At 56.5% G+C, this 24,416-nt stretch overlaps 8 protein-coding genes across 8 annotated transcripts; 3 read left to right on the top strand and 5 right to left on the bottom strand.

Moving 5' to 3' along the window:
• Positions 1-1,465: 1,465 nt before the first annotated feature.
• B0T15DRAFT_402499 (uncharacterized protein) lies at positions 1,466-4,446 on the bottom strand (the record flags this gene model as incomplete). The annotated part of the gene is made up of 5 exons (XM_062865166.1): positions 1,466-3,870; positions 3,921-4,068; positions 4,126-4,243; positions 4,308-4,336; positions 4,399-4,446. 5 exons carry the CDS (start codon positions 4,444-4,446, stop codon positions 1,466-1,468), a joined length of 2,748 nt encoding a protein of 915 aa, XP_062718875.1.
• A 911-nt stretch (positions 4,447-5,357) lies between these two features.
• B0T15DRAFT_263297 (uncharacterized protein) lies at positions 5,358-8,022 on the bottom strand. The gene is made up of 3 exons (XM_062863367.1): positions 7,965-8,022; positions 6,844-7,783; positions 5,358-6,781 (listed from the first exon to the last, which is right to left on the bottom strand). The coding sequence occupies exons 2-3, from the start codon at positions 7,575-7,577 to the stop codon at positions 5,686-5,688; spliced, it is 1,830 nt and encodes a 609-aa protein (XP_062718874.1). The 5' UTR covers positions 7,578-7,783; positions 7,965-8,022; the 3' UTR covers positions 5,358-5,685.
• Positions 8,023-8,386: 364 nt separating this feature from the next.
• On the bottom strand, positions 8,387-13,425 carry B0T15DRAFT_438281 (trafficking protein particle complex subunit 10). Its single transcript, XM_062865868.1, has 2 exons — positions 13,303-13,425; positions 8,387-13,238 (listed from the first exon to the last, which is right to left on the bottom strand). The coding sequence occupies exons 1-2, from the start codon at positions 13,334-13,336 to the stop codon at positions 8,599-8,601; spliced, it is 4,674 nt and encodes a 1,557-aa protein (XP_062718873.1). The 5' UTR covers positions 13,337-13,425; the 3' UTR covers positions 8,387-8,598.
• Positions 13,426-13,549: 124 nt separating this feature from the next.
• B0T15DRAFT_539074 (uncharacterized protein) lies at positions 13,550-15,291 on the top strand. Its single transcript, XM_062869716.1, has 3 exons — positions 13,550-13,895; positions 13,971-14,036; positions 14,102-15,291. The coding sequence occupies exons 1-3, from the start codon at positions 13,754-13,756 to the stop codon at positions 15,058-15,060; spliced, it is 1,167 nt and encodes a 388-aa protein (XP_062718872.1). The 5' UTR covers positions 13,550-13,753; the 3' UTR covers positions 15,061-15,291.
• Positions 15,246-17,000, top strand: B0T15DRAFT_263245 (uncharacterized protein). The gene is made up of 2 exons (XM_062863365.1): positions 15,246-16,570; positions 16,631-17,000. Exons 1-2 carry the CDS (start codon positions 15,430-15,432, stop codon positions 16,822-16,824), a joined length of 1,335 nt encoding a protein of 444 aa, XP_062718871.1. The 5' UTR covers positions 15,246-15,429; the 3' UTR covers positions 16,825-17,000.
• Positions 16,747-18,729, bottom strand: B0T15DRAFT_263278 (terpenoid cyclases/protein prenyltransferase alpha-alpha toroid). The gene is made up of 4 exons (XM_062863366.1): positions 18,680-18,729; positions 17,753-18,584; positions 17,648-17,693; positions 16,747-17,588 (listed from the first exon to the last, which is right to left on the bottom strand). Exons 2-4 carry the CDS (start codon positions 18,443-18,445, stop codon positions 16,894-16,896), a joined length of 1,434 nt encoding a protein of 477 aa, XP_062718870.1. The 5' UTR covers positions 18,446-18,584; positions 18,680-18,729; the 3' UTR covers positions 16,747-16,893.
• A 198-nt stretch (positions 18,730-18,927) lies between these two features.
• Positions 18,928-20,204, top strand: B0T15DRAFT_263108 (increased loss of mitochondrial DNA protein 1). The gene is made up of 3 exons (XM_062863364.1): positions 18,928-19,388; positions 19,444-19,582; positions 19,679-20,204. The coding sequence occupies exons 1-3, from the start codon at positions 19,251-19,253 to the stop codon at positions 20,017-20,019; spliced, it is 618 nt and encodes a 205-aa protein (XP_062718869.1). The 5' UTR covers positions 18,928-19,250; the 3' UTR covers positions 20,020-20,204.
• Positions 20,205-20,337: 133 nt separating this feature from the next.
• On the bottom strand, positions 20,338-23,837 carry B0T15DRAFT_486591 (N-acetyltransferase B complex non catalytic subunit-domain-containing protein; the record flags this gene model as incomplete). Its single annotated transcript, XM_062866373.1, has 9 exons — positions 20,338-21,177; positions 21,238-21,356; positions 21,408-22,254; positions 22,314-22,620; positions 22,675-23,015; positions 23,067-23,156; positions 23,209-23,295; positions 23,353-23,634; positions 23,694-23,837. The coding sequence occupies 9 exons, from the start codon at positions 23,835-23,837 to the stop codon at positions 20,338-20,340; spliced, it is 3,057 nt and encodes a 1,018-aa protein (XP_062718868.1).
• Positions 23,838-24,416: the final 579 nt, after the last annotated feature.

Here is a 24,416-nt window from a genome sequence, read left to right as displayed (position 1 = left end):
AGCTCGTCGAGGCGGTTAGAATGGTATATGTTTCGAAGAGTTTGCCGCCCTTGCGGGCAAGCGGCGATCAAGTGGAAAAGAAAGAAGTTTTCAAGGCTCTAATTATAGCCGCGCAATGGCTGCGGTACCCCGGAAGACCTTAGCTGTTAATTTCAAGTATAGTGAAGCTACTATATCCAAGACCATTCAACGGTTCCACAACGTAACACCGTCGAACCTAGCTGTGACGAAACCATAGGCAGTCCTGCCTCTGAAAGGGTTCGCTGGTCGAAGGTATCTGCTGGTCGGACCGTAGGTCTCAGTGAAGCCAAAACGTTCACAATAATGCTAGTCGCAATGTCTGCACAATAAGTAGAGGCTATTGCTTGTATTGCTCACTGGAGAACTCCCAGAGTCCTCTGGAACGAGTGACTATATACTGGCTATTTTTAGGTGCTCTCATGTGCTCTATAGAGCTCCCTAGAGCTTGGTGCTCTGTTGACTCCATCGAGAGCTTCCATTCCCTCGCGTTGATTGGCTTAGCTCCCGAAGCTCTCGTCTGCTCTCTAGAGCACCTTAGAGCTCCTTCTTATTAGTCCTAAATGATTGGTTCGGGTGTGCCCTGCGCCACCCGTCGGGTTATCCCACCTGCAGCTGTCCTGTTAGCTTAATTCGTGACAAAATCCCTGTTAATTCCTATCTTCTATATCAATACCGTAAATTTATACTATACTAATTAGTCTAGAAATCTGAAATTGAAAAAGGTGACTTTTTTATTTTGTATGAGGCTGAGTAAATGGTTATACGAAAATGTTCGCAACGTCCATAGACTTTAGTATACTTAGTGCGCATTTGGGTGTGGGACCGGTAGTACATCGCCATTAGCCACCCGGCCACACTAGCCACTCGGGCCCACTACAACCGCAAACGCTCACGAAAGTCTGTGCCTTAGAGACTACCATAAGGTACAAGCATAAGAAGAAACCGCCAAACATTGAACACCTCTTGCTAGGGCAATGATCCCTATCAACTACTACCAGTAACTCGAATTCACCAACTAGCCTAATACATCAGACCAAAACAACACTCCATGGAAGCCGACGAATTTCACACAACACAGCAACCCTTGTTACTGCCATCCGAAATTCGGTTTTCAACGGGAAACCGGTATATCCAAGCTGCCCAGCAAATATTTCTCTACATGCTATCTCCTTCTAAACTATCCTTATTGAACTCACTATGAAACATAACTGAAGCTCCGCGGTTCATTTGACAAGTGGTATCCCAGGCCAAATACATGTACAAGATTTTGAAAGAAAAGAGAAAAAGACGCACCAGACCGCCTGCAAACAAGCAGCTTTCTGTAAAAATATCAGCGTACAAACCCCGTTCTTATCATCAGGCAACCAAACAAGATGATATGCTGCGAGATGATACTCGGAACATCGCAGCATCCCCCGGCCTCTTTGCATCGCTCCAGCCGTCTTCAACCAGTTGGCGTTATAGTCGCCGCGGGCTGCAACCCCCCGGTCGCCCCCAGCTTTTCTTCATGCCCCTCCTCCTCGGTGACATCCTCGCCATCCTCATAAATCTCCTCGACAACCTCCCCCGGCCCCTTGACAATGGGACTGAACACATCCACCTCCTCGACCCCGTCATCTTCCATCCCGCTGAACCCGGTCCCTCCGCCACCCCCTTGTGCCTCCGAGCCTTCATCCTCCTCCGCATCTTCGTCCACTTCCTGAATCGCCATCTCGCCGCTCCGCCTGCCCAAGCCACTGGCGCTCGCACTCCGCGAGTGGCTCGCCGACCCGGACCCCGAGCCGCTCCTGCTATCTCGACCGTGATGATTTCCCGCCAGGCTGAGCATAGGCCCCTTAAAGATATTCCTCTTCCGTTTCGCAAACATGACCCCGCCGCCGCTAAAAGGGTTGGGACTTCCCGGTGTGGGACCCGATGAGCTGGCGCCTGCAGCTGCACGGGAACTGGGTAGGCCTTCGTTGAAGATACTTAGAGGCGGGCCGGCACGGTCACGGACCAGGCGGATGTTGCTAGGAAAGCCGGGGAAGCCGCCGGCGGCCGTGGGCGTGGCGGGGAGGACTTTGACCGAGTGGTGCGGACTACGGGTTTGCATAGGGGTCTTGGAGACGGATGTCGAGACGGAGTTTGTGGAGGAAGTCGAGCTGGCTTTGCTGTGGCTGTGATGATGGGTATGGTGGAGGGAGCGGACCGAGGAGACAGACGATGAGGTAGACTTGCGTCCTCGCAGCCCGGTCGGGCCGGATGATCGCCGGACCGTTGAACGGGGAGTTAAGGGGGAGGGGGAGAGGGAGTGGCGCTTGTTGTAAGAGCCCGAAGTGTGCAGACGGGGCGCATGGCCGGGAATGGGCGGTGTGGTCAACCCGGGAGAGACGGGTGGGTGAGAAGAAGCCTCCGCATTTGATGGTCGTCTTGCCGCGTAACCGTTAGCTACGACCCCTTTCGGCAGACTAACGGTCTGCGGGGCCGATACCGAGCCGCTCGCTGGGTACTTGCTCGTTTGTGGTCGCGGGCTGTTTTCCTTCGATTTCCCATCCTTTCCGCTTCCCGGTTTGGCCAAAAGGTTAGGGGTCGACTGGCTACCGCGTTTGTTCGAATGCTTGTGCCGCCTGGTGTTCTCAAACAGCCAGTGCGTCCAGTTTTTCCAGGTCGCGATAATTGCGTGCGACGGCCGCTTCTTGACTTTCTTTAGGTCCTCAGCTTGGGAGGAGTTACCCGTTTCCAAGGCATCGCTTGTCGTGACCAAGTGGAGTGTTGAGCCTCGCGACCGGGCGCTCCGCAGAATCCCCTCCTTCGGTGGAGGTATCGGCTTGCGGTTTCTCGAGGTGCTTACAGATCTGATGGAGTCCTTGTCGATAGGCGGAGGTGGCACTTCGCTATCCGGGCTCAAATTCCCATTCGCAAGTTTAGAGAAGTCAGAGAGATCGGGCATATCCGGGATCTCCAACCCGGGATAATGGCCACTTCTCCTTTGGCTCCTGCCGCGTGTCCTCGGCGGTGGTGGTTCAGACAGTTTAACGAAGTTTCCTTCCTCCACAGTTGCCAAGGCGTTGAGGCGGCTAGAGGCCTGCGAGAACCGGCGCGATGTCCTGTTCTCCGCCTCCCTCTCCTTGCGCTTCCGTTCTCTCCTCCTTTGCTTCCGCTCCTCTTTTTCGATCAAGAGAGCCCACCAGCCCGCGAGAGCGTCGCATCTCTGGGCAACTACGCTCTCGATAACCGAGTCGATGTCTACCCCAGCGCTTCGCATTCGGTGCAGCGTCTCCTTCTCTAGGTGCGTCGTGAAGGGCTCTGGGCGCACAACTTTGAGGATTTCCTGTTGCTGTGGTGCGTGCTCGGCGAGGAACGGGTGGGCTAAAATCTCGGGCAGCGTCGGTCGGAGGAGAGGGCGCTTCGAAAGCAAGGCCTTCAAGAGGGACAGGGCGTCGGCGGGTATATGGTCGGGGTAATTTGGCTCCTGGGTCAGAATCTTGTTCCTTGTGACGTTGTCGTCATCGTCATCAAAGGGTAACTCTCCGCAAAGCAGCGCATAGAGGATAACGCCTAAACTCCATACGTCCACCTTCTCGCCGGCATATTTCTCGCCCTTGAGCATCTCTGGCGCCGAGTAACATATTGTCCCACAGAATGTTTGCAGATAGTTGGCCTTGCCTTCGTATTCTCGTGTGAACCCGAAGTCGCAGAGCTTCACATTCTCGTGCTTGTCGAGGAGGATGTTCTCGAGTTTGAGATCGCGGTGGACGCAGGATTGCTGGTGGACGTAGCAAACGGCGCCGACCAGCTGCGTGAAAGTTTTCTGGACCTTTTCGACGGGAAGCTTGCCATGCTTGAGAAGGTAGTTGTACAATTCGTCACCTGTCCCGGTTAGAACCTGAGCTGGCTGTCGATGCTAAGCCTTGTCGTACCTGGGCAGTATTCCAAAACCAGCCAAACCAATGTCTCGGTCACGATGACCTCGTAGAGACGCGCTATGTGCGGGTGAACGAACTGTCGGTGGTGGTGGATCTCTCGGGCAAGGTTTGAGTCGCCCTTGTTGGCCGATTTAAGAACGACCTGCAGGCTGAGATTAGCTACGGCATGAGGCAGCAACACGTGGTGTGGCGGGCGCACCTTGGAACCATTCGTGAGTTTGTGTGTCGCGAGGTAGACCTTGCCAAACGAGCCCTTGCCAATCAGCCTTCCAAGAGTGTAGTTTCCGACGGACTTGAGATCCTTGTTCGAGAATTCGCTGCAAAACCAATGGTCAGCGCGATGCTAAGGGCTGGGGCATACGAGACCGGCCAGGTGCCTACTCAAGAAGCTCTTGGTATGATTGCGCAAGCTAGGGGGCGCGGTCTGGTTAGAGATGGTCGCATCAAGCACCCAAGTACCGGACAGACACACCTTCGCCTTCCGCCCAAGAGCCTCGGCCTTCGCCTTTGTCGACTGCATCCCTCCACCGCGGGACGCAGCCCGGCCGTCATCCGCAACCCGAGGCGTCTCGCGATTGCAGCAATCGGAGGCAGATTCTTCCTCTTGGATCGCCCGCCTGTTGATTGGGAGTCAATTGACAAGAGAGCTCAGCCACGACATGAGGAATTCCGGTGGCCGGTCTCGCGACACCCACTGATATCGAGTTCTCGGGAAAATCACAGGCCGTATTCGAACTGCTGACGGGCTCTACGAAGGACGAGATCGGCAACGTGGGGCTCGGTTGAAGCTCATTCAAGGGTTCTTGGCATCCCAATGTCCGTTCCTTGCACGGCCTGGCAGCCTAGGCAAACTAATATAAAGAGGCCACGAGTTGCGCGAGAGATGGCAATAGTGTAGTAGTGAGATTTCCAGGTGTTGTTGAAGCTGGGACGCGATTGTGGAACGGGGGCCTCGGGCAGGAGCTCCAGAAATTATTAGCCTCGTTCCGCGCATCCACTTGGAATGCAGTGGAGTGGAGCTTACGTCCACAGTGGGGTCTCGCCGTGATCCTCGATGGGAGTTCAAGTTCTCTGAGGAGCACTTGTGATAAGACGTCAGGACGTGCATGTAGACCCGGTCAGCTAAAGGGTGAGCTGTATCACTAGACCTGTTGACAATGGCATCCTTTTTCTGTGCCGGTATGAAGAATATTGAAGATCACTTTCTCTCTTTTCTTATCGATCTTCGAGAACGGGTACGAAACCTTCTTCCCGAAGGGGCAGCCGCCAAGACTGCATCAATCCTACATAAGCGGGTCCAGATCGATGGCTTGGAGTCGCATTCGGTGGTCCGGGACATCCTTGTAATTAAAGATGGAACCATATCTCGGCCCTCCACGTGCTGAGAGGATATCGTGGTTTCGGTGGCGATTCTTCATGTACGGAGCATACAATTCTGCCTTACTATCCCGTACACTATAAGAGCGGTGCTTCAGCGTAACAGCGACGGGAGTCTGCGCAGGTGATACTACGGTGCTCTATACCAGGCAAATTACCAAGACAATCGTGGATTGAGTGGACCTCTAAGTGATTCCTTACAATTCAAACCATCCTGGCATTACGATTTAGTTATAAGCCAACCCAAATGTCCAACTCGTTACAGAACATACCCAGAGAACTCCAAAGACTCCTGCCTCGGACCCCATTTACATACACCGACCCAGACACCGGACTCTCATCAGAATCATTACCGATTTCGTGATTTCGATACCTGGTCCCTTCAACTACCCTCCTGCTTTCCCTTCCCCTTCCCCTTCCCCTTCCCTCCCTTAAGGTTCAGATTCTCCTTCCCCAACCCAACTAACTCCCTCCATCTGCCTGGTTCACTGATCACATCGAAGACCTTCTCCTTCTTACTCGTCACCACCGGGGCGCCCACATCCTCCTCGTCCTCATCATGAGTATGCTCCAGGTCCCCGAGCCTGGACTCATCCGATGAACTAAACGAACTGGCACTCGGGCTCCGGTTAAGCACCATCCTGACCGCGCCTAAGCCCTCTCGCTTCTTTGCCTCGCGCTGGGTGCGCTTCATCTCGGCTAGGTGCTCGTCGGCGCAGTGCATGGTCACAACGTCCAGGCCCGGGAAGTTGCGGGAGAGGAAGGCTTGCAGGTCCGGGAGGATGGATTCGTCGGGCCGGTAGGTGCCGCTGTCGTTGTCGATGACCAACTGGTAGAGACGCGGGTTTCGGGGCGGGGAGGAAGAGGGTGGTCCCCCGGGAGGATGGTGCGGGGGGTGGGTTAGAGGTTGGTCATCGTGGTCGTGGTCGTGGTGGTGACGGTCGTCATTATCTGCGTTGATACGCTTTTTGTTCTCACGGGTAGAATGGCCATGACTCCCTGAGGAGGAAGATTCTTCGGATGTGTGGGAGCGATGGGAATGGTGATTGTGGTCATGGACGGGGCGAGCGAGCCTGCGGATGAAGAACTCGCCTGCGCAGGCGACATACGTGGCTACGTCCGAGTGCATGGTGTGCTTGCTCAGCAGGTCGATGCCGAATTCCTTGCCTGTCTCGGTGAAGCGCATCATGCCGTCGAGGGTAATGACATAAGTAAACACGCGGCCGCCTTCGTCGAAGTGGGCCATGCGGAGAAACTGTAACGATGCTTCCTCGCTACACGGCGCGAAGGTGCCGTACTCGGTACTCGAGTCGTAGTTGTAGATGCGGTTGTGCTGCTTGTGGAGGACCTTGTGGAGGATTCGGCCCCGGATGCCGCGCGACGAGAACATGCGGCCGATCATGGGACGGAATTCCACGTAACGGTGGTAGAGTTTGGGCGGGACAGGACCAGAGAGCTGGATCTCGTTTGCCTGGAAACTGTGTGTGGCCGTCAATAATTCCCGTGTCCGACCCGGGGAAGGGGGGGGGGCTATACTTACTCGTATTTCTTCGTCTGAGGGTCATCCTGCTTATCTGATGGAGAGCCTGCTTCATTCCCCTGCTCGTCCTTGGTCACCTTGACGCCTGTCAACCGCCCAATCATAGGACTGTAATGCTTCACGAAAGTCGTGGGTCCGACTGTATACATCTGCGCGTGCGGCGGATCCGACTGCCCCAGCACCTTGATGCTGATGTGCAGTCGTGGAGTGATGGAACCATCTCCGCAGAGCAAAGCAGTCGCGCCCCTGATGAAGTAGGCCCGTTTGCTGCCAGAGCGCTTCTTAACCAGGAATACACGGTCCAGGCCACCCCAGTTCTCATCCAAGAACGGGACTCGGATGGTGACATTGCCGAGGCGGTCATCGTGGTCTGGCCAGTCCTCGTCGTACAGCCGACACTTCAGCGAGAACCCTGACGAGGGCACATTGGCCACTACCCACTCCTCTTCCCACGCGGGCTCAGTCGTCCTCCTAATTGTCCGGGTTCGGCGGGTGAGCAATGGGTCTTCATTATGTCTCCTCGGCACGTCGGCAATCAGCGTAGCGTGGAGATAGGGGTCTGAGGACTTGAGATGGAGATCGCCAATGGGCAGGTTGGTAGCCTGGTGAAACATGAACTTGAGTGTGTACCCTGGAGGAGCGTCTGGGAGCGGAGTTGGGTCAAAGCCCCCTTCGGGTTTTGCCTTTTGCATGAAGTGCTCCTTCTTCTCGGCGAACTTCCCCTTCTGGTCCATAAGGATCTCATGAAGATCGCTGGGTCTGGTCGGGCGGTGCTTGCCGCCGTGATGGTGAGGCGACTTCGGCGCTTGCCTGCTGCCTTGAATTTTCCCGTCTTCTGGTGGCGCACTGGCGGGACGGTCTGGTAGCTGGGAATGGGCGAGACCTTCTGCTGACTGAGATGTGATGCTGCACCGAAGAGGCGGCTCAGCGGAGATTGGGTCTTGGGCCGACATGTTTAGTCGGCTTCGACGACGACTTTAGCAAAATAGTGAGAGCCAATGCCCCCTTACAGAGGCTCGTAAGATAATGGATTGGGAACTTCAACTCTTTCGCATGTACTGGGGAGAACAATAGCACTACAGGGTCCGGGATTTGGGATGAGTCCCGAAGGAGCGACCAACAATATGTGAGCGGCTTGATGCCAAGAAATTCTTGGCAGAGCAGTTGGGCTCGGGATTATCGAGCAACGCGGAGATCGTCGGCCATGGGGCGCATATCGCTGGGTTGGGTTTGTGTGTGGGCACGTGGTGGGTTAGATTTGTACTGTAGCTGCGACGAACGCCGGCGATGAAGCGGTGGCGCCTGAGCGGATCAGCAACCGTTTGAACGCGGAAGATCACACAGGGGCTCGAGAGAGGATCTAATAGAGGAGTGTGTGGTAGGTATCTCCCGTGGTGGTTACAATCAACTTGAGGTATAACATTTGGCACCCCGACTTCGAGGATGAATCGGAGCGACGCCCGCGTACAGCAAACGGCTGTCCTAGCCCGGCGATGCCGGGTCCAGGCTGAGGGACACCAGCTCACATTTCCCACCAAGAGTGACGTCATATCTGCTTTCGGATCGCGGGGCGAGGGAATCGGGCCTTGGCACTTGGCAGTGTCCCCACCTTCCACTTCAGGAACCTCCCACCCAACCAAGAAACGGATGATTGGCGACAGGAACAGGAATGAAGAGATCATCGATGTTTGGTGTACTGTTTGTTCTTGGCTGTAGGGAGCCTCTGTGCCTTCCTAATTGAAATTCCACATATACTCAAACAACAACCCTCCCAATTCCCATACCACTGGCCTCGCACTCAAGCACCAAGGGCCCTCCCGACGCGCCGCTAGCATCTAGACTAACCGTGACCTTGCCCCTATCTGCAACCACACAAACCGTCTCCCCCAGGTTCCTATAATCCGTCTCACAATGCCCATATGCATTCCCATTACTAGTCGGACTACCGCCGGCATCCTCCCCATCACCACCACCGACCTCCCTGACTTCTACCCCAGGATAGGGCAGATATCCCTCCCGTAGCGGGATTAGCATAACAGGGATCTCGGCCTCCGTTTCCACCGTGGAGCTCATCCCCTCCCATTCACTGTCCGCTGTAACGGCGGGGATAACGAAATGCCCCTTCCGCCTCCCACCAACTAACCAGGTATCCGGCGGCGCGATGATCTCGTAGCCGAACTCGAGATCCTTGTCCCTCACGCTAGCGTCCGCCGCTGCGGTGTCCCAGATGCGCGTCCACTTGAGGTGCAGCGTGGCGGGGAGGAGCTGGTTGACGACCACCGTGTCGCAGCCATCAACGCTGTTCGATAGGTCGGTGAGGGTTCGGACAGGGGTTTGGAGGCGGATGTCGACTGTGTGCACGACCGAGACCGTGGGAATGTCGACAGGGATGATAATCGTGTTGGCGGTTGATGTAGAGTCGGGGTGCGAAAGGGGTAGTGCGGGATTGGCGAGGAGCCAGGTGCGGAGGAACCTCGAGAGGCTGCTGGTTACCCCGTCTTGGCCTGATCCGAGGCCGGCAAATTGCTTCTCGCAGCTGACAGTGGAGAGAAAAGACGTGGAAAGTTCGCCTTGGAGTGTCGCCTTTTCGAGGTCGTATGCCGACAGCCCGTTTCTGACACGGCTGAGCACTTTGGAGACAATGAGCTTGCAAAACTCCTTCAGTGGGGTAGACTCAAGATCCGCGGTGAGAGACCGCTTGAAGAGCGCCTCGATCTCTTCCTGGATGACGCTGTAGTAAAGCTTGAGATAGAGGGTCTTCTTGACCTTGGGTCCCAGCTTAGATCCGGGTTTTCTAGTAATCTTGTAGAGCAAGCTCGCCGGCTGCTTCGGGAATACAAGGACCGGATGGCTCGACGGCTGCCCAAAGCGCGCTTCGAATAGGTCCGAGCCGAGGAGCTCGCTCTTGAGTAGCCGCAGCGGACTGTCACTTGCAGTCGACACGGCGAACCTCGAAAACAGCGCGTCGTGCTTGAAGATATCTTGGACATTGACCTCGAGGGCGAGAGATATTGGGACCGACGACGCCTTGAAGAAAGTAAAGTTCCCCTTGTCGGTAGAGTATGTCACTTCGGCTCTGACCGCCACCTCGAGCAAGTCCTGCTCGACAGTGAAGGGGAACCTGATCCTAATGGAAGTGTTGGCAGGCATGACGCCGAAGATGAAGGAGCCCCCTTGAGACTTTGTCGGCTGCAGCGAACCTATGACTTCAGCCTCGCTCATGACTAGCCTCAAGCCGCCAGTAGCGGACTTGATCTTCACCTCGCAGCTCTTGATTTCGTTCCACCCTGTCGACACCTCGAGATCCAGAGACTTCTTTTTGTCAAGCTGGAGGTCTTGGGCACCCATGAGCTGCACGTCGAGGCAACTTGCCCGCTGGTAGAGATCAATACGCGGATTTCTGAGAACCGCCGACGACTTATCCACCGGTTGATTGATATCCCGCTCGTAGTGCAAAAGCACTTTGTTGCTGCATAGGCGGACTTGATCCACCTCAAATGTTCCCGCCATCATGACAGTGCTCTGAACCCTCACCTTGTTCGGCCCGGGCCGAATGGTAATCGGGCCCTTGCTCTGAAGCCAAATGTCCTTATTTCCTCCGATGGGGGGACTCGAAATCCGCAGGCTAACTGATGTTGCCTCAAACTCGTCCACCAACAGACTGTGAAGGTCTAGGAATAACGAGAAGCTGTCCTGGCCTTCGTCGTAGAACGGCGGCCCGTCGAGGCCTATGTCGCAGAAGAGGCTCGTCAAGGGGATCCTAACGTCTTTCTCTAAGGATGCCGAGACATCCAACATGTCCGTGAGGTACCCGGATATCGCGGAGGTCTCAGGGTACTGTGTAGTCGTGGTGAGTCCCAGTCGAAACCGCGACTTCTGCTGCAGCCGGTCCCTCTCGGCTACAGCCGCCTTGCATAGGAGCTGGCGGAGGGCTTTGTTGACATAGTCGTCGAATCGCTTCAACTCCTTGAGACAACGCGCGTACATGACGAGCATAGACAGCTCCAAGAGGCTCCATCCGCTCTCACCGAAAAAAGGGATGACTCTGTAAAAGTAGAAGGCCGCCTCGCTGTACTCGCCTAGATGGAATTTGAGCACAGCGAGATCAGCCATGTTGGCCTGGACCGAGTGTGTGTGGTTTGCTACCGTGTAGTGACGCAATGCCTTATCAATAAGCGTCTCGTACAAGCGGTAGAAATCGTCCTTGTTGCCAAGGGCTGTCCGGAGAAGCGCATTGGCCACACCAGCGACCGACGTTTGTAGTCGGTCGACAGTCTCTGGCTTCGACGGTGTCTCATTGTCCTCGGCTTCCAAGCTGATTTCGTCCATTTCAGCAATGCCAGTCTCGCCTACGATAGGGACTGATGCCCAGCCATCTGTCCAGCCACGCTTCTTGCCACATTCTTCAAGAATGTTTCTTGACAAAGTGCACAATTCAGCTCTCTGCGCCGCCAGTTCTTCAAGACCAGCCTTGAGATAAGGAGGAGGAGAGGTCATACTGTCTTCAGGACGTCCAGGGCCGGGGAATACACCGGGACTGAGCGGAGGGCGGTGAGCGGACTGGGTGTGAAGCGACGAGCCCCTTGCTGGATGCATCATGGTTTTTGGCTCGGGAATGGAGGCCTTCTGCTCGTGGGCTTCGGGTGTGCCGAGAGTGGACGGCGGGATCGGGAGTGCTTTTGTCGAAGTCTGAGCAAGAATCTGTTGTGCGACGGAGAAGGCAAATGATGCCACCATGTTGTCAATGACCTCTGATAACAATGGATCTAGGGAGATTTGAGGATCTCCCTGTCCTTTGGTAATCGCTGTCATTGCGGATATTACGTCGCTCCTCATGATGGCAGACACGGCAGGGACGAATTCGAGCGTCCTCTTGCAAATCTCGGCGAGATGTAAAAGGTTCTCTGGCTCTTCCGTCATCTTTGGCATTGGGGTTCTAGGGGCGACCCCTCGGGGAACGAGTTCTTGTTGCTCCTTGAGCTTAGCCAGGAGCTCCTCCCTCGTCGACCACGCATTCGCCAGCCGGAGAAGGAGCGCGACTTGGCGAGAAAATATGTAGCACCTAAAGTCAAACAGCGACACTTTGTTTGCCAGGATGAGATCCCGGTACAGCTTCTTGGACGAGCTGATGGGAATGCCGTCGAAGTTGTCGACATGTTTCTTCTCGCCGGATTGAAGATCAACGGCCTCCTCGTCGAACTCGAGATTGCCGCCAGCAATCTCCGCCATCGCCATTTGAGCGATATCCTTGAGCTCATCAGTGCAATCGAGTAGCTCGCCACCGTTTGCCTCGGGCGAGCCCGCAATCGCTTGCGCCTGCATAGTAACATCCAATCCGACACTCAGCTCGTCATACACGACCAGGGCATCTTCGACTAGACCGACGCTCTCGAAGCCGCGGGCCAAGCCTTCCTTGAGAATAAAGAAGGTGCAAAAGTTCCAGCCAGGGAGACTTCGCTGTGCATCTCTTTCCTTGATATCCTCCTCGTATTGGCTGACTCTCCTGTCAAAACTCAACAGAATAAGCTCCTTGAACTTGGCAATCAGGTCTGCCCATGCGTTTTCGGCATCTTGTTCCGTCTCCTGGTAACCGGTGGGCACAGCCGGAACAACGCGCGGGAGCATGTTATACGGCACGTCATTGATACCGATGCGGATCTGTCGCACCCGGTCAACTACCCCTTTGGAGGAGCCGTTGAAGTCCGCGCGCAATTTCTCCAGAAGGGTGCTGGATCCGCCGCGCCATCGTGATGCCGCCGAGGTCTTGGTGTCGGAACTCGAGTCAGGCGCCTTGCCGGAAACACGCGGCTGAGTGGCTGCGACAGAGTTCGGGAGTACGACGTGGATGATAAGCCACTCGAAGGCATCGTGGTTTTCGGCGTTGCTGCCGGACTTCGCCTGGGACCCGGCGGTATTCGCCTTCATCCACTCGCGAATTTCGGCCCTCGTCGTCGACTTGTACGTGTCGTTGTCGTCGCACCTCACGAGCAGCACCTTGAGATACGGCGTCCTGCGCAAGCCGGGGATCTGATGCCTGCGTTCCTTGGCAGCACCTCCGGCTGGTGGACGGAGTGTGGCACCTACACCTGCACCAGCCGACTCTCCCTGCTGCTCAGTAGAGCCTGCCCTACCACCAATTGCCGCTGTCTGAAATCCATCGTCGCTACTTGGCGGGACAGTGGTGTCGCCGGAGGTAGGCGGCTTCGGATTCGGAGACGCTTGTGGGGTGAAAATAGTCGAATAGTCGACGCCCGCAGGAACGAGTTCGATGTGAAGGGTGCTGATGGACCGCAGTGGCCCTGCGTGCGACTGCCAGTGAAGATCGCGGAGGGGGAGCCGTGGAATCAGGCCCGGCGCAAGGAGCTTATAGACATCGTAGGGGTCATGGTACTCGACTGCAAGACGAAGCGTTTAATCGATGAGCACGACAAGACCACAGTGCTGAAGTAAAGCACTTACCTGTCACTTTGGACGACGAGAAGGGCCGTTCCATGCTGGACAGCGCGGGAGGGGCCTATGGCATGATCCTCGTCCAAGCTGTCAAGCTGCTCATCGCACGGGGCAGACGACAGTTGATATCGGGTATCGGCGCTCGATGCATGTGCATCTGTCGTTGGCCGTCACCGCCTGAACCCCTTGCAGCCGTCGCGATTCTAGTACGCTTTGGGAATAGCTCGGGCACCGTCCCAAGACTGCCCCACCATCTATCGGTGACGGGGTTCTGTGCGGCGATTTCGCGATCTCAGGCCGCTGGAAACAAAATTTCAGTTTACCCAGCGCAAACACGGACTTCCTCACGTCTCAAAAGCAGAGTCAGTTCAATTTAAGATTCGAGTGCAAGGTATTACTTCTCTACTTCAAGCTGGGCTTACAGAGCTATCCTTTCCATCTGCGGACAGCCAAGCAAGCCATGGCCACACTCCAGGCCATCAAGTATGAGCGGGGCAGGCTGTTAGTGCTCGATCAGCTCAGGCTGCCCCACGAAAACCACTACGATGAGGTCTCGACGGCCGAGGAGGCCTTTGAGTGCATTCGGTCTATGAGAGTTAGAGGTCGGTGAGGAGCGACGTATCAGGAGCAGATCAGTTAGTTACCTAGGTACTTGAACTCCCGCTGAACTTCTCCAGGGGCCCCAGCGATCGCCATCGTGGCTGCCCTGGCGCATGCAGTTGAGCTGCACAACGGGAGCTGCAGTGAGTGAAATTCCGGGCCGCAGACGGTCGATGGAGACTCGGGCACACTTACTGACAATGCGCAGCCGCAACAACCCCAGAAGAGACGGTCGCCTACATCGAGTCTCGGCTAGATTTCCTGAGGGAGAGCCGGCCAACCGCCGTTGACCTCTCCAATGCCATCTCTCTCCTCAAACTGGCCGCGAGAGCCGCCAAGATCGAGGGGTTGGCGCACCCTGAGGCCAAGGCCGCCATCCTGAACTCGTACATCGAAGCGGCAGAGAAGATCTTGGAGAAAGACATAGAAAACAACAAGTCTATCGGGCGGTACGGCAGCCTCTGGTTGAGCCAGCAGTTCAACGCCAGACGAGACCGTCCAATATCGGTCCTCACCCACTGCAACACCGGCTCGCTCGCCACCTCCGGTCACGGCACCGCGCTCGGCATCATCCGCACCCTGCACTCCGAAGGCTTGCTGAAGCACGCCTACTGCACCGAGACACGCCCTTACAACCAAGGCAGTCGACTGACGTCGTTCGAGCTTGTCTTCGAGGGGATTCCTTCCACCTTAATTACCGACAGCATGGCGGGTGCCCTGTTCGCACTGCACCGCGAGCGCATGAACATTGGCGCTGTCATCGTCGGTGCCGATCGTGTCGTGCGCAATGGCGATACCGCCAACAAGATCGGCACATATGCACTCGCGGTTCTCGCCAGGCATCACGGCGTCAAGTTTGTGGTGGCCGCGCCGACGACCAGTATCGATCTCGAGACGGAGACAGGCGAGGGTATTAAGATCGAGGAGCGCAAGCCCGAGGAGCTGACTCAAATCACTGGCGCCGTCGTCAACGCTGACGGGAGTGTTGACACAAGCCGGACGGCACGGGTGGCCACTGCGGACCAGAGGATCGGCGTCTGGAATCCCGCTTTTGATGTCACGCCGCACGCGCTGATCGATGTGATCGTGACGGAGCGGGGGGCCGTGGTGAAAGGGGCGGACGGGAAGTTTAACTTTAGCCAGGTGTTGCCTGAGAGATGGCGCTGACTGGCCGGGGGTCTGTTAGGGTTAGTTGGACTGGAAGGGTGATTTACAAGATATACATGATGGCATGAATTCCATGTACGGTAGATTTTCTTTGGCGACTTCCCTTAGAGACCGAAGCCAAAATCCTGCGGCATTTCCTGGGCCCCAGCACTTCGAGTTCGCGTCGTCCTGAAGATCTCTGGGCTGAGAGACAGCGTCCAACGGTCTTGGCGGCGTTGCCAGGGTAAGAGTCCAATTAGGGTAGCCCCGCTTACTCCTAGTACGTATGACTTCATTGTGCCGGAAATTGAGTCGACAACTCTATCAACTACACCCCGAGCTTCCAATTGCGCCAGAACGAGACAACACCTCGATGAGCGTCATTGCAAGATGAGAATCACGGTGAGGTCCCTGCTACTCTGCAGTACTCTTTGCGCTCGGGTCTCGGCGCATTGGGCCGCGGATAGCAAGCAGCAGCCCATCGTACACCATCAAGGTCCGCTTGGCGACAACAACGACGACGACGAAAAGACACCCGTGTACAGGACGTCACTGCTCTCACTCCATCGTGCCCTCGTCGATGTCCCCTCAATCAGCGGCTCCGAACGCTCCGTAGCCATCCTGCTCGAAAAGATCCTCACCGATTACAACTACACCGTCGAGCTCCAGCGTCTCTCTTCCACAAAGCCCTCCAGTGACGAGAATGATGAGAGCCACGCGCGATACAACGTCCTGGCCTGGCCGGGCCGCAATTCAGACCGCACTTTCCATAACCGCGTCCTCATAACATCCCACATCGACGTCGTCCCGCCCTACATCCCCTACGCCATCAACGGCACTCCCATCGCCCCGGGCAGTCCCTACGACTTCTCCGACATCACCTCCAACACCTTCATCTCCGGCCGCGGCTCCGTCGACGCCAAAGGCTCCGTAGCTGCGCAAATAACCGCCGCCTCCCTCCTGTGGTCCTCCCCCTCTATCCACGCCTCAGACGTGATGCTCCTCTTCGTGGTAGGCGAAGAGACCTCGGGACAGGGGATGAAATTCTTCTCCTCCTCCCTCTCGAACCATACCTCGCCGCCGGGCGGGCAGCGACCGCAGTTCCGCGCCGTCATCTTCGGCGAACCGACCGAGAACAAGCTCGCGTGCGGCCACAAGGGGATCTTGGGCGGGAGTATTTTTGCGAAGGGCAAGGCCGGGCATTCGGGTTATCCCTGGTTGGGGAAGAGCGCCATTTCTGTGCTTGTGCGCGCGCTGGATAAGCTCTTGAGTGCGGATCTGGGATCGAGCGAGAGGTACGGCAACACGACGGTGAACGTGGGGTTTATTGAGGGTGGCGTGGCGGCGAATGTGATTGCCAAGGAGGCAAAGGCCAGGCTGGCGGTGAGGATTGCGGTGGGAAACCAGACCACTGGCGGGGAGATTGTGGCGGAGGGGATCAGGAAGGTGTTGAGGGAGACGGACGAGGAGGCGCTCGGGCTGGAGCTGGTGGCTGGATATGGGCCGGTGGAGTGTAATTGTGAGGTTGAGGGTGAGTCTAATCTGCGTAAACGTGAGTGACAGAGTGAGGCTGACGACGTGTTTGCTTCAGGCTTCGAGACCATGGTGGCCAACTATGGGACAGACGTCCCGAATCTCCATGGTGACCACGTCAGGTATCTGTATGGTCCCGGCAGTATCCTCGTTGCTCATGGCGATGATGAGGGGCTGCGAGTCCGGGATCTCGAGGATGCGGTCGAGGGTTACAAGAGGTTGATCAAGCATGCCGTGGAGGACTCAGCGTGATTAATTAGATACCCGAATCTGCTTTCCTTTGCAACTTGGATGGGCATGTTCGGTTTGTAAAGATTGAGCTCATCCACCTCCAACCGCACCCAACCACGCCGGTCTTGCTCCTCTCATCGCCCGGCCTAGTTCAACAGCCCGGGCGGCCGAGTCTCTTTCCTCCCCACTCGACCTCCGCAACAATACGGCCCTGGCCTTTTCAATAACCCCGACGGCCCTCGTCGGCACGGCCAGCGCACCGTCCAGCTCATTCAACCCGGGCTCGCCCATCACCGCCAGGGCGGTCAGCCCGAAACACGAGTGGTAGACGTCGGGTGGCCCCCCGGGGTGCTTCCCGAATCCTCCGATGCGATGTGCCATCTTCTCGAGCAGGAACCGCCTCAACGGCTGCCAGTCCAGCAGATCCCCCTTGCCCAGGTTGGCAAGCGCCGCGGCGACCCACCATGTGTAGCAGGTGTCAGCAACCTTGTTGCAGCGGCCGTTGCACGCTACGTAGCGGAGATTTTCGGACAGTGAGAGGTCTGAGAGGCGCTTGGGGAGGAGGAAGTTAACCTCTTCGTCCTCCTCTCTCTCGCCATATTCGGCGTCGCTGCTCGGGGGTTCTGGTTCAAGGTAGACGAACTGCCGTGAGCTGAGCCAGTGTATGAGGCCGGGCATATTCCGGATGCCCGAGTAGAGGACCTCGCTGCGATGGGGCGCGGTGCTGCCTTCGACTGGGCGGTCAAGCAGGGAGAGGGCGCTGATTGCACAGTAGGCGTAGCCGGCTGAGCAGTGTTAGTATAGAAATGATGATAGCTCTAGAGGGGCAAGTGTGACTGCGTACCATGGGGCTCTTCTTGTGAACTGCCTGCGAAGCCGCCGTCGTAGGTCTAGATCCGGCCGTCAGTACGGTGGGGAATGCAACTTCGCGCCGTCTGGAATCACAGACCTGACTGCTCAAGATATACTCTGCCAGCCGCTCCGTGTCGAAATCCTCTACCCACCCCGGCTCCCCCTCCCTCACGTCCCCCCGCAACACCCAACGTATCGCCGCGGCAATGTAGCAATACCGCATGTCGTACCCTCCGCCAATGAACCAGCCATGCCCGGGCAGCAGCTTCAGCACTTCCCCGAAGCTGCCATCCTGGCGCTGCAGTCTCCGCAGCCAACGTAGCGTCTGCACCCTGTCCACGCCGCTGAACGCCCCCGCCTCGTCGTTCTCGTCGGCTAGGAGTGCAAGGATTTGCAGCGCAAACAGCGTCGCCGGTAGGTTTGCCAGCCCAGGCCCCTCCACATCCTCCTGCGCGCCTGTTTCCGACTGCCACTGCTCATACCCCTTGACGGGAAAGACGAGGGATGATGAGGCGGCAAAACCACCGCCGGGTTGTTGGTGTGAGAGGACCCACTGCCGGATTTTCCTGCGGTCTCCGGGGGCGATCAGTGGTTTTCTGTCTTGTTGTGTCTCGCTGGGTGGTGGTGTGAGGATGCAGACAGAGTTGACGATGAAGTAGGCCAGGGCCATGCGGTTGCCCTCGTTGGAGAGGTAGTGTCTCGGCAGCGACGATTGTAGACACATTTTCCAGTACCGCAGATGGCGGTCAATGTCGAGCACTGGCTCAGACCTCTCTGCTGTGTGTGCCATGTCTCTTAGAGCTACCGGCAGAAGCCGAGTGGTTCCCGATTTATGGTTTATTTTGTTGCCGTTAGGGACAACGCATGTCGGCCTCGTCTCTTTGGTGGGCTTTGGTGGGCTGTTTACAAGCTGGGAGAAGAACTTGAGGCTTTCTTTTTGAGTACATGTCAGCGAAAATCGAATTCCATATTATGAAAGAGGCTTCCATGAGTGCTAAACACATGACAAGCAACGTCTACGTACTTTAATGGTATTGTGATATCATATGTAGGGTCGAAACGGATGAGTATGAGAGAATGAGTTGAGATGAACCATGAATGACCCGGCTCCCCCGTCGAACAGGGGAACTCAGCGGCTCGGGTCCAGCCGCGAGCTCTGGTGGGGCGATACAGGCAAGGCAACCAATCGAAGAACCCAGTCTATCAAGAAGTCGTGGCCGATAAGGAGTGTGTAAGGCGGAACCTCTCGGCTGAAGCATTTCCACCCGTTGACCAACTCCAAGCCCGGCCGGCCTTTCGACAAGGTTGAGGATATTATAGAGCAGTAGTACGACAAGTTGACGCAGAAGAAGCCGAAACCATCCCAGTACGCCGATCACCCATTGAGAGAAACAGACCAAGAGCGAGCCTTCTCCTAAACTTCCAGGTTCAGGCTGCCACGCGCGCGCACCACCCCGCCCTTCCTCTCTTACAACACGCGACAACGGAGCCGGTCCCCCTGCACTTTGCGATAGACCGCGAAACACGCACCCCATGGCATTTATTAGTCTTCGCAACCGGTGACTTCCAACTATCGCTCCGGCACCACCCACGCCATGGCACTCATATCCGCCAAGACGATCCTCACCTCCCTCTGCCTTTTCCACATCACGCTGGGCTTCTTTTTCCTCACCAACCCGGGCACGGTGGCCGACCAGCCAGTGGTCTACTTGCTAGGCGAGTCCATGGGCTTGGTCCGTCTCCGTCCCTCAAGCACATACACGCCTACAAAAACTAACAAAAGCGCAGCCCCATTCCCGCTCCTTCGAGACGCAGTCCCCCGCCCTCGCCTTGCTGGCCGTTGTCCTAGGCATATTCGGCATCAGCGACCTCGTGACCCTCTCCCTGCCTGACGAGATCTGCCTGGTCCACTACTGGGGAATGCAAGGCATGTTTCCCTCTTCCTTTGTCCCCTCCGCTTGGCCCCTCCACTTGCCCCAAGCCACACCTCGCTAGCCCTTATTAACGAACTATTCGCGAGCAGCGCCTCTCCGGTTGACACTCTCCTTTCTTTTCTCGCTGTACTCCTTCCTCTTCAGCGCCTCGTCGCCCCTCTTCTACAGCGACGGCCCGGACAATTCGTCGTCATCCTCGCGATCGTTCACCAGCCGCCCCTTGGTCCATCATAAACGAAGCGGTTATGTGCCCTCCAGCTGGGGCGGTGACGCGCTCAAGAACAGGGTCTTCTTCGCCTTCATGTTTGTCGAGACCATGAGCTGGTTCTGGGTGTGGGTTACGCTGCAGGAGGAGAGGCGGGAGGTGCTGGCGAGGAAGGCGCGGAGGCGGAGTTCTTCTTCAGCACAGGGAGGGGCGTTCGCCCGTTAGCGGCCGATCTTGGGGTAGAATGGGGGATACCAGGTAGGGAGGACTTGAGCTGGAGATGTGATACAGGGGAGTTTTGGTTCGGTTTATCTGTTATCTGGATTTGGACATGCGATGATACCTCTGTCAAGTTGGCATAGCGAGCGAAATGTGGCACGTAGCATGTGGACAGGTTGTCATGAGGCAGCCAGCATTGCATGTGTTCGATATATCAGATTTGGTCCCATCATCCACATGATTTGCTGTCTCGCCTCACCATTACCCCAGCACTGCCCACCGCCTCTTCCAAGTAGGTGAAACAACTCAACTCAAAACAGCACCTCACTCCATCCTGACCATCCCCCACCCCTTGACGCCCTCCCGCCAACTTTCAATGACCTTCCCGGCCCACTCCTCGGCCGCCGCCCTCCCGCCAACAACCTCACTCACTGCCCGCGTCACTTCACCCTCCTTCCCCTTCTCCTCCCCTCCATGTGGTTCCTCATCAGATCCAAACACCAAATCCAACAAGCGATCCAACCAACCCCCCTCGCCCAACGCCTCCTTCAGCTTGAGCACATGGCCCTTCACCTCAACGAGCGCCCGCCCCGCAAGCTCGTTCAACGCCTTCATCTCCGCAACGACGTCCTTGTGCAGCCCGGACCGTCCGCTTCTGTCTCTCGAGAGCTCTTTCTCATGGAACGCGAGCACAAACGCGGCGCTGTGCTTGATGGCGAGCGCTGTCTCGCGCACGTGGGAGAGAGTGTGCATGTCGGCGAGGGATTGGCAGGCCGGCGGGACGCGTTGTGTTGGTTGCGGAGGGGAAGAAAAGAAGCTTGTGCGGAGGGAGCCAAAGGCGGACTTTATGGATGACGTGAGGAGGGAGAGGGTGTCGGGAACTGGCTCGCTGCGCGGTGTGGAGAGGGCAATGAGCAGCGCGGCGGAGAGGAGGGACAGGACGGTGTAATATGTCGACTCTGGCGCCGTGAGACGTGAAGGGGTCGTGGGTTTGTGCAGGAAGTCGGCCAGGGAGTTGCTCAGACGGGAGAGCGTCTCGAGAGTGTACTCGCGGTCACGGAGCGCGACCTCGTTGGTTTTGGAGGGCCGATAGTCTTTGGGAGGCTTGTAAGACAGAAGGTCGATGTATTGCTCGGAGAGGAAGGCTAGGTGCGAACGCTCGTTCTAGCGGCATGTTAGCGAGCTAGGTCGGGAAGAGAAGAGAGGGTATGTGTGAAGACTTACAGAAAGTCCTGGACCGAGGCGGAGGTACTCGTGGATTGGTGGGCCGTGGAGGCTCTCAAGATTTGCAAACGGCCCGTAGTCTGTTTGGGCAACGAGTGTTGTGCTGTCATCGATGTTTTCTTCAGGTTGTCAGCAGGAGCAATCAACAACGGAGCGAGAGGGTGGCATACCAGCAAGTGGATGCTCCTCAATCTCACAATCGACCTTCCCGCCATAGCACCTGATCGCCCGCCGCTCCTCCACTAATGTCGTCATCAACGTACAGCTCCTTCGGAGATTGCCGTCAAACTCAACCATGTCGAGGATGCTAGTGTAGCTGCCGGCAGCGAAGGCATCCCAGATGCGCACCGGCGACCTGTCGATCAGGCTGTGGTTGTAGAAACTTCGCAACGGCTCCATCAACGGACGTGTTCCCCGGAACAGCCCAGGGGAGAGAGTGGATATTCTATCGAAGAACAAGGGGCTGAGAGAATCCTGAATCGTCCGCTTGACGTCGAGCGGAGTCCACAGCTGGTACGCGTACGAGGCACAGCCAAGCAGCAAGTATAGTTGGACGAGCAACATCCGGAGCTGGGTGTCGCCGGGTGTCACTCGCAGTTGGGTGTCGAGAAGGAGAACGGCCTGTAGAAACGGGCCGGGCTCAACAAGGTGCCACAACGACTGCCCCTGATCCGAAGTGCGCGGCCGCAGCCCGGAAAGCTTCAATAGAGAGTTCCCCATGACGAGGGCGAGGTCTAGGCGAGGATCTCGATCCATGCGGGGAAGGGAGTTTAAGATTTCCTGGTCGCCCGTTATTTGCTTGTACGCGCTTGATGCTTCGGTTGTGAGCTTCCTCAGGCAGGGCTCGCATGGAAGCGAAGTAGGGTTGTTGCATAGCCGACACTCGAACGGCTTAGGCTTGGTTTCGCCGTCCGTGACGCTTGGCTGGGCTGAGAGTGTCTGCGGGCATGTGGAGAGAAGATATCGGAGCTTGCAGTCCAGAACTTTGAGCACAACCTTCCGTGCTTTGTCGGCGGTCTAACACTCCACCATCAGTAATCGCATCGTTGATGGCGGCATCAAGTAACAGATCATACCTCGTCGAGGATCTTGGGTATTACCTCCTCCAGGAGAGTCTTCGCCTCTTCGAACCCCAGGTCCGCCACATAGCCCTTGATATCGTCAAAAGCGGACAGCCTCTCAAAGTATTGGTCCAAGAACAAACCAATTTGGATCACCCTCGGTGATAAGCCTGCGTTGTCGTGGCCCGGATATAATGCTGTCGCGGGTAGCCGGAAAGTTGTCTCGAGAAGCGCCAAGCTGAGGTTCTTCTTATACATCTCGCTTGCTTTGTCCTTGATGTCGATGTATTTCTTCAAGATAGTCTGGACCTCAGCGAGAGCCCTGAAAATACTGGTAAGTACGCGTGAAAGCTCAAGACGTCTCAAGCAGGCTTACGCTTCCGAGTCTGCCGTTTTGCTAGCCGCTAACGCAAACCTTTTCCATATCTGCAAGTCACAGACTAGGAAAGGCGAGGCAGCCCCCTCCAATCCGAAGCTCATTGCCTCGCGGCACATGTTATAGATGAAATCCCACTCGGCCCAGCCCTCCAAGGCATTCAGGCTCTCGTAAAATAAAAGCTTGCGGCCTTCCTTGAGCTGGCCGATGGCTCCGAGTTTGGAACTCCGCAGCCGAGAGATATACTCCTCCTTCGTCCCATGACTCAAGAGAACTCGGTAATAGAGGGAAATCTCCTCCTCGGTCAGGAGTCCCCTGTCTGTGGGCCCCAACTTGGATGACTGCAACTGTTAGCTTTACTTTAGGTGTGCTGGTGGAAGCAATCTGATTACATTCTCTGTAACATCTGCAGCCCGTTCGAGCTGTCTAAGTGCCAACAGGCTGTAGACCTTGCGGCTCGCATCAGTGCACTGGGGGCTGATCTGTCCATGTCAGTCGCCGGCGAGGAGATGCATGAGGAAATAACAAACACACTGAAAGGAGGAAGGTAAGCGTGATGTTCCAGAACATGTACCGCCGGTCGGCGAGGTTGGCGTAGGTCTTGTCCAGGGTTGTAGCGATCTAGTCCGGGGGGTTAGCGCTAGAGAGCGGTGAAAATCCCGGTCGAAGATGACAGACCTGCTGTGCGCTCACGAGATCCCATCGCTCTAGACAGGCTTGGAGACACTGCATGGCCAGGGGGCTGTTGGGGTTGGCCTTGGCCCAGCGGACCCTCAAGGGGCCCAGGGTGTCGGCATATTCGACCTCGTAGTCGAAGAAGTCTCGACATGCCCACTCATAAAGCTCTATGGTGTCGATATCCGGCGTTTTCTTGTTCTTGACAAGCTCATCAATGGCAGCCAGCATGGCAACCTTTTCAGCGGTGCCATCGAGCTGAGCCTCCGCACACATCTTGATCACCTGCAACCAAGAATTCAGTATACTTGTCCGAATTCCTATGTGAGGAAGGCTGCACCCACCTCATAATAGGGATCCTTGAGGGTAGCGGCCCGCTTTGCAGCAAGGCGGATGACCGCATTCCAGTTTCCATCGCTGAAGGCCGTCTGCAACTGCACGTCGACACTCGCTCTGAGGGCCGGGCGGCCAAATCTGTATGAAGGCATGGCGGGACGACCCAGCTGTGCATCAAAGGGTAAGGATCGGATTTGCGTCTTGTGCAAGGCATAAAATAGCACAGCAAACCACAGGCGATTACCCAACGTAGGTGAACGCGGGGGAGGGCCAAAGACGAAGGAGGGGACCAGTCCTGCAAATACAGTTGTACACCCTGTTCCTCTACGCTCCCGAACCGTCAGGGAGCAGCAGATGAGGGGCTTCTATGGCACTTTATCTGCAGTTCCTCGACCTCCTATGTTCTCGCCGCTAGCAGCTGCCGTCTAGAGTCGGTGAGATGCTGAGGAAAGTATTGCACCAGTTCACGCTGCCACTTTGGAGCTTTGGCGGGGTGATTTGATGGTCCGTGCACAACAGCTCCCCACCTTCGGTAAGGAAGGTATTCCGTACCCTCTACCTTACGCGGAGGAGATCCACCATCAATATCCTGCCAGCGTGAGGAGCATCCTGCTTGCCTTCCCAGTGACCTCATGGCCCGATGAGCCTCGAACATGTTCCGGTCATGATGGTACCTTCTCTCTCCGTACCCCAAGGCTCTGCCGTGGTAACCGAAAAAGAGAATGTTTTAC

This window comes from Chaetomium strumarium, assembly GCF_033439665.1.
Source record: "Chaetomium strumarium strain CBS 333.67 chromosome Unknown B0T15scaffold_6, whole genome shotgun sequence".
In the NCBI taxonomy this organism is placed as follows: Eukaryota; Fungi; Ascomycota; class Sordariomycetes; order Sordariales; family Chaetomiaceae; genus Chaetomium; species Chaetomium strumarium.
Note: the sequence above shows the minus strand (reverse complement) of the source record. Positions and strands in the feature narration are given on the sequence as shown.

Excerpts from the sequence above, each read along its gene's own strand:
- B0T15DRAFT_263297 (XM_062863367.1), bottom strand. The coding sequence starts at position 7,577 with ATGGACCAGAAGGGGAAGTTCGCCGAGAAGAAGGAGCACTTCATGCAA. Across the intron at positions 6,782-6,843 it reads CCTCAGACGAAGAAATACGA|TTTCCAGGCAAACGAGATCC; the intron begins GTAAGTATAGCC and ends GGCCACACACAG.
- B0T15DRAFT_438281 (XM_062865868.1), bottom strand. The coding sequence starts at position 13,336 with ATGGAACGGCCCTTCTCGTCGTCCAAAGTGACAG. Across the intron at positions 13,239-13,302 it reads CTCGTCGTCCAAAGTGACAG|TCGAGTACCATGACCCCTAC; the intron begins GTAAGTGCTTTA and ends TTCGTCTTGCAG.
- B0T15DRAFT_539074 (XM_062869716.1), top strand. The coding sequence starts at position 13,754 with ATGGCCACACTCCAGGCCATCAAGTATGAGCGGGGCAGGCTGTTAGTG. Across the intron at positions 13,896-13,970 it reads TCGGTCTATGAGAGTTAGAG|GGGCCCCAGCGATCGCCATC; the intron begins GTCGGTGAGGAG and ends GAACTTCTCCAG. Across the intron at positions 14,037-14,101 it reads GCTGCACAACGGGAGCTGCA|CCGCAACAACCCCAGAAGAG; the intron begins GTGAGTGAAATT and ends GACAATGCGCAG.
- B0T15DRAFT_263245 (XM_062863365.1), top strand. The coding sequence starts at position 15,430 with ATGAGAATCACGGTGAGGTCCCTGCTACTCTGCAGTACTCTTTGCGCT. Across the intron at positions 16,571-16,630 it reads GTGTAATTGTGAGGTTGAGG|GCTTCGAGACCATGGTGGCC; the intron begins GTGAGTCTAATC and ends TGTTTGCTTCAG.
- B0T15DRAFT_263278 (XM_062863366.1), bottom strand. The coding sequence starts at position 18,445 with ATGGCACACACAGCAGAGAGGTCTGAGCCAGTGCTCGACATTGACCGC. Across the intron at positions 17,694-17,752 it reads AGTATATCTTGAGCAGTCAG|ACCTACGACGGCGGCTTCGC; the intron begins GTCTGTGATTCC and ends GGCCGGATCTAG. Across the intron at positions 17,589-17,647 it reads TTCACAAGAAGAGCCCCATG|CCGGCTACGCCTACTGTGCA; the intron begins GTACGCAGTCAC and ends AACACTGCTCAG.
- B0T15DRAFT_263108 (XM_062863364.1), top strand. The coding sequence starts at position 19,251 with ATGGCACTCATATCCGCCAAGACGATCCTCACCTCCCTCTGCCTTTTC. Across the intron at positions 19,389-19,443 it reads TAGGCGAGTCCATGGGCTTG|CCCCATTCCCGCTCCTTCGA; the intron begins GTCCGTCTCCGT and ends ACAAAAGCGCAG. Across the intron at positions 19,583-19,678 it reads CCACTACTGGGGAATGCAAG|CGCCTCTCCGGTTGACACTC; the intron begins GCATGTTTCCCT and ends ATTCGCGAGCAG.